This window comes from Belonocnema kinseyi, chromosome 9 (assembly GCF_010883055.1).
Source record: "Belonocnema kinseyi isolate 2016_QV_RU_SX_M_011 chromosome 9, B_treatae_v1, whole genome shotgun sequence".
In the NCBI taxonomy this organism is placed as follows: Eukaryota; Metazoa; Arthropoda; class Insecta; order Hymenoptera; family Cynipidae; genus Belonocnema; species Belonocnema kinseyi.
In genome coordinates this window covers 23,204,001-23,210,886 of record NC_046665.1, presented here as the reverse complement: position 1 = coordinate 23,210,886, position 6,886 = coordinate 23,204,001, and the positions used below count along the sequence as shown (strand labels likewise).

Sequence of the window (6,886 nt, the reverse complement as noted above, 5' to 3'; positions counted from 1 at the left end):
TTTATTTCTGTAATAATAATTAGTACGCAGTTACAATATTTTACTTTGGGAATGCCATAACTTCGATGTAATAATACATTGAATCTTGATTGCGGTAACAGAAGTGGATCTTCGGGCGGTAGATCAAGGGCCGTTTTGTTTGTTTTGTTCGGAGGATTTAACATCCCACTTTCAGTGTTAAAAAACCCAGCAGCAGGTGTTAATTTTATCCGATTTGAAAAAAGAGGGAATTTCTTCTTCCGAAAAACGAACAAGTTGGGAGTAATCAAGTACCAAACATTGAAAGTCGTCTTTTTGGAATAATCTAATATACATATTTTACTGTAATACGCACTAGTTGATCGCCTTGGGTTTGTAAGGGAAGAAGAGGATGTTTTAGAGGCTTCCTAGAGTACTGATGATTGATGTTTCCCTGAAAGTAAGTAGCAGAGAATTTCTGAAACTTGAATTCAGAAAGATCTTCCTCGTCCTCAGAAGCCATTTGGAGAGGACTGATTATTTCTTGTTGATCTGCTTTAGGGGCTGGAAGATCCTGCAACCATAAAATTGTTTCATGCCTTGCTGTTCTAGAAAAATATCTTTATTTTTTGTTCACTAGGGAAAGTTGCGGAAAAATAAATTTTCCCCCATCTGAATACACTTTATTCCGAGATCTGTATCCGAACCAATCAGTTTTTTAGTGAACCAATCCGAGCTCGAACCAAGGATTCCAGTCCGATTGAATCAAATCTAATCTAAGGTAGAAACAAGTATTCTTATTTGACTTAATTCGAACTTATACAAGGGCAGCGAAGCGGCCTAAAGAAGATAATAAAAGTTAATATAAATGACTAAAATTTCGGGAAATTTTCAATAGTTTTCGGTAACTTTTCCGACTAATTATATTAACTTTCGACATCGCTAACTTTTCGTGACTTTCCGTAACTTTTCGTAAGTCGTCCTACTTTACGTTCACTTAAATCATGTCGCATGGTGTAATTAGCTGGCTGTACGGTTTCCAAAGATTTTTTTCCGTTTGGTGTCAGATTAATTCAGATTGGATTTACAGATTGAAAAAGATTGGAAGGTAATTGGTGTTGAAGCAAGGATTAAGAAGAATTGATGGGGATTAGAAGGTAATTTCGAATTGGTTTTAAATTCATTCAGATTAAACACACAGATTAAAAATAATTGAAAGGTGGGATCAGATTGCTTTCAGATTAATTCAGAAAAATCAGGCCAGATGAGCCTCGAATTTATTTGGATTGAGAAGGACTGGTGAGTCTCTTCGGGTGAGATTCGGTTTAATTCAGATTGAATTTACAGGTGATGTAGGAATTTAAAGGATCAAAAGTAACTTTGGATTGCATCGTATATAGATCTCGGAATGATTCAAAATTGTTTGGAATAAATTTCTATCCGAAACTTTCGACAGGGCCATTCATTTAATAGCTTACATTAAATACGGAAGTTTCTCTTGCAAGAGTTGGGGCTTCGCTACTAGAATCGGGCAAGAAATCAAACATAGCTTCTACTAATTTACTATCATCAACTGGCTCGTCTTGCTTTTTAGCTGCGTCATTAATCAAGTTTTTCTTGATCTCCATCCTGCGTCGATCTTCCATCTCCATCTCTATTTCTTTTCTTTCTAGTTCTTGCATTCTTTCCTGAAATTCATGAAAACATCGACAATAGAAAAATACGATAAAAGTATTTTAAAAATTGGGAAAAAATGTTTCTTTAATCTGTGTAGTACCCTAAAATGTTGTTCTGCTATTTCTTTAGCTCTCTTGTTTCCTTGATCCTTAAGTTCTCTCTCCTCCTTTTTCCTGAGTCTCAAGGCTTCGATATGGAGGCGGTATTCATATTTAACTTTCTTGTACCTCCTCTGCGCGATCAGCCTCCTAACGTTAGCTTGAATTTTAACAATGGCCCGCATTTTCTTTTGGTACATCTTACGCACTAACTGCCCTCTTGCCCGAGCTTGTAGAGCCACAATATGTCCACGAAGATGTCTAAATCTGTGAGACAGCACCCGTGATCTGATAAGGGCTTGAAGACGCATGTAGCCAATTCGCATGCTTTTGTATCTCCGTCGTTGAGCGTAAGCCCTCCAGAATTTTTGAACATTTATGGCAGCTGCTCGCATACGCAAAAATCTCCTTCTGTAAACCCACCCGCGAATATTGCGTTGAAGGACTAAAATTTTTCGGGTAAGAACTCTATCGCGTTCTTGTTCTAAGAAAAGATCGTGCGCATCTTTTAAAAATACTTTGGTGTGACCCAGTTGGTAGTCAGACCTGCCTAATACGACATGGCAGATTTTTGAGGTTGCGCCGGGACAGTCAGTCTGCAATATTAAAGTCAATCATGTTTAGCAAATGATGTTTTTTTATTATTAAATTCTAGAGCATTTACTCTTAATACTTAACACAAAACAACTAAAAAATAATTAACCTTATGCGCAGGAGGTATGCCCGGAATGAGAAATCGGTATCTCTCGACAAATTCTGAAAAAGCATGTCGAATGGGGTAGCCTGCTCTGCGTATTCTAATGGTTTCCATCATTCCTGAGTATCTCAGTTGTCGACAACAAAGTCCTCTATCGAACATCTGAAAGTTTACAATGTAACAAATTGTAAAGTAATAAATTATAAGCAAAACAATGAAAGGAAGATGTTAAAAAGGACCATTTGGTCCTAAAACGGATAAGTAAAACGAATCTTCTTTAAAGTAGTTTGAGTCTCAAGCGGTCCGAAAATAATTGTGATTTTTCAGAAAAATACGGAGAAAAGGAAGAAATTATCAAAAGCATATCGAGGCTCATGTTCCTTAAACAACCCGATTACATAGTTTGTGACCGAAACACTCTGCCCAAACGTACTTAGGTTTCTTCTCATTTTCGAAGTCATAGATTATGAATCTGGACACAAAATGGCCAAATTCGAAATTGAGGTGCCGATATGATGGGCTACAACAATTATTTGTTCGCGCAATTATAGCAAAGCCCCATTTGTGAATTTAAATTTTGTGGCACCCTCCATTGTTAGTTAAACATCTCTTCTTCCGATTTATACCATTGACAAGCGGCTGCGTAGATTAGTTGAGATCCAGCATTCGCTGCAAGCTTTGTGATATTTTCAGACGAATTTATTTTTTTTATTTTTCGAAAATATTGTGTGTACTCGTGAAAAGGAGTGTAATTGTTGCAAAAAAAGTGTCCAGATTTTTTTCGAGCGCTTGTTCCTAATATGTACAATTTTAAATGCCATTGACTATCTCCAATCTCTGTATATTCATCTCGTTACTGCTCATCTTCAAGAGAGGTATGCTAAAGCAGTGATCTGCAAAGACATCCTGATAGGAATTGGGATTATTCTTGGAAAAGATCGGCTCTCTGAGGAACAAATAGAAAACACTCATCTCGAAAAAAAGAGGTGCGGCATGTGCAGTAGAAAAGAAGACAAAAAGGCCCAAGAGGCTTGTTACTCGTGCAACCGCCCGGTGTATCCAATGCAACGGGTATTCATGTGCGGGGATTGTGTCGGTACAGAATAGCGCTTTCACTATTTTTTAATTTGTGATAATTTTGCAACGATTATTGTGCAAAAATTAAAAAAAATGGATGAGAAAATAATGAAATAATCATTAAAAATCGTTCCTTTTGCTTTCAATGAAATAGCCTAATTCAGATTTCCAAATAAATACTTTTTTTCGTAGCTGCACTATCACAGTTTTTTTTTATCTTGAAGAGCTATATTAGAGAGTTACAGGTTCAATTTTAGGTAAAAATATTGAAAATTGACTGAGTTACGATTTTTTGTGTGAAAAAAGTCATTTTTCACGTTTTTGCAAGAAATTCTTTTTTTTAACGCGCACCAAAATTTTTTTCATCAATATAACCTTATCTCCGCACTAAAAGGATAGTTGGAGAGTATCCAATAATTTTCTTGAATTGAAATAACGGATACTCTCTTTGCAGGATGAAATTTTCTGGCGCGGGTCGCCTACGACCTCACATGGCGCTTCGTGAAATTATTACATAGGATGGCACTTTAAGGGTTAATTAGAATTAAGAATTTTCAAAAATCGAATCAGCTAAATTGAGTAAAAGGTTTAGAAATTACTTTTTCATAGTGACTTATTGTTCTAGTATACCACATTGGTTAATGGATTTAAAATTTTTTAATTCCGTTATCAGATTCGCAATTTAACACTTTGAAAATGGGAAAGGCAAATTATTGTTTCGCTCAAAAACTATGTCATTGATTTGTTTGAGGAACGTGAACCTACAAAAATAATTTTTTGATCATTCATACTATTTCCTATTGTTTTACAGAAAAAAATTATGGATATATTCGGACGGACCAAGACGGAAAACATTATATTTGACCTACCATTGGCTTCTTATATTCATTGGGTTTAATACATCTGATGAAAAATGGCTGACAGCTACAAAGGGTCCTCATCAAAGAATCCAAAGATTTCTTAAATTGAGTGGACAAAGTTGGAGCTCTTTTCCTAGTTTCAGAACCCATACCAATGTCATCAACAAAGCAAACTTGAAGAAATTTGTTTGAAGAAATATGAATTAGTTGTAGTAAATCTGCACTAAACGTGTCCCTATTTTTTTCTAGAAAACTCCTTGTGTCGTAAAATACGACCCCAGCAAAGTGATTTAAACCAAAGGAGGTGTTTATGTCGGACTTCGGTTTAAGATAATTTCTATGGGTTCCATGAGTCTTGTGAATTTTCGCCAACATTGTCTGGTCCGTTCCCTAAACGATTATTAATAATTAGAATTACAAGCTTCTCAAAATACAATAAAAATTATTTTTTACTCCTAGTGAAATCCTTACCTTAGGAAATTTTGATTCTTCGTCGATTAAAGCCATTATATTTAGTTGCTTGATAGCTATTAAGTCCAGAGAATCTTGGTTATCAACAAATTCAATATGTTGCCAATTGATACCTTCGTGATTGTATTCCTCTTGCTCCAACTTAAAGATGTGCTGAACGAAAAATTGTTGAAGATTCTCGTTCGCATAATTTATACAAAACTGCTCAAAACTATTATGATTGAAATTCTCGAAGCCAAATATGTCCAGTACACCGATAGCACTGCGCGATGTATTTTTCGGCTTAAAAATGGCTTCGTTGATTTTTTTTACTATGTGTATAAACAGTCGTCCATAGATACCTTTGACAAAAGCATCTCGGATATCTACAGATTGTTCTCTTGAGAGAGTTGATACCTGAGATCAAAATAAGATTAAGTCATGTTTCTGACTTTTTTCACGGGCAGCATATTTTGGCATTCTAAACCTGATATTTTGTAAGGATTATTTAGAAAGTGTATCTGTTACAAATAATCGGTTATGCTAAATAAAAGTAAAAGAATCAGATTTTGTGTAATCTTATACATTTAATATTTACCACTGTCTCACCATGCGCGAAGATTGTCCGCCTAGTAAGAGCATCTATCAAAGACTGGACAGGCACGCCTAATAATTGAGCTACCCTTTTCACGTTTGTTTGTTCAGGAATTTCTGTTGCGTCTAAATTATCTAAAAAAATAAAGGTCCCGTACATTGAATTCAACTTCAAAATTGATAAATCAGTTCATTTAGTCTTCTTAGAAAGAAAAATACAAATATGTAGAGCTCCATGAAAAAAGGGACCAGTTAAATGAGGGACAAAATTGTTGAATTTGGGGAGTGGGCCATTATACCTAAACTAGTGCTTAATCCGCGATTACCATGCTTGCTTCCCCGAAATGGATGGAAATGGGTAAAACGTCAAATTTCCACGTACACAGCACATTTAAAGTAATAAAATTAGTTCCAAAATATTGTTTTAAATTGTACTTTGTATTTCAATAATGTACCAATAATAAAGAGATTGAAAAAGTAATCAGGTTAAAAATTTATTTGAAGCATTCCTAGAGAATTTTGACATCTTGCATTTTCGGTGTTACCATTACTAAGGGTGGTTTTTGAAACAAATAAGGCAATGCAATAAAATGTTCAACCATAAAAAAGAATAAAAATGACAATAATTATCTAAGACAAGAAGACAACAAATTTTTTTCAAAATAAAATTAATACCAAAACGTTGAAATATTAAATTATTATATTTGCTGATTCTGATATCTCTGTATATGAACTAAAATTATTTTTTTGAAACCTTTGCTTTAAACAAAGTGTCTATACGGCCGGCCGGGCGAGTACATAGTGGCATGATTGGGAAAAATTTGGTCTATTCTACTTTTCAACCTACTTTTAATTACCTTTTTGAGAAAAATTTTCGGGAGGATAATAATTCATTATCATCGGGTTTCTCTAAGAATAAAAAGTAAGTTTACGTCGATGTATGTTATGTCAATTGAAAATAACATAAAAAGTCTTCCTAAAGTTGTTAACGACAAAAGAAGGCGCCACTATCAAGTCAGTTGAATTACCATGAAGTTCGAAGTTATAACAGGGTGCGGAAAATCAAATTACGAAGTCAGGCAAATGATTTACCGCCATATCAGATAAGGTAAATACTCGTGGTGTGGCACAAATGAAGGTATCGTGAAGCAACCGTGGGTATGTGTAAAGATTATTCCAGGGTTAGCGACTAATAAAAGGGGAACTCAGATTGAAGTGCAGTAATTCTAATGTGTTATTCAATGCAGTGAAATTGAACAGTGGATACAACATTGTCAAAGCAGAAACAATAACTTGTAAAGTTAAAACATTATTAGTATATATGGTCAATAACTAGTACAAAAATTATACTCGACGAGTGCATAAAAAAATGTCTGGCCTTCCTAGACGCCGCTCAAGTGCTGCTTGTTGTACATTTTGGCCGAGTCCGGTATGAACATAGAGCTTTTAAAATCGACACTGTACTCAGTGCTCAA

The 6,886-nt window shown here is 35.0% G+C and overlaps 1 protein-coding gene across 1 annotated transcript in view; it reads right to left on the bottom strand.

Annotated features, from left to right (window-relative positions):
- Positions 1-6,886, bottom strand: part of LOC117180442 (myosin-VIIa) — a 414,863-nt gene that overhangs the window by 127,621 nt on the left and 280,356 nt on the right. The window contains exons 9-15 of the mRNA XM_033372940.1: positions 5,416-5,546; positions 4,839-5,234; positions 4,377-4,757; positions 2,437-2,592; positions 1,736-2,329; positions 1,437-1,646; positions 335-532 (exon numbers count right to left, since the gene is read on the bottom strand). Coding sequence (XP_033228831.1) covers positions 335-532; positions 1,437-1,646; positions 1,736-2,329; positions 2,437-2,592; positions 4,377-4,757; positions 4,839-5,234; positions 5,416-5,546 — 2,066 coding nt within the window. The remainder of the gene's footprint in view (positions 1-334; positions 533-1,436; positions 1,647-1,735; positions 2,330-2,436; positions 2,593-4,376; positions 4,758-4,838; positions 5,235-5,415; positions 5,547-6,886) is intronic.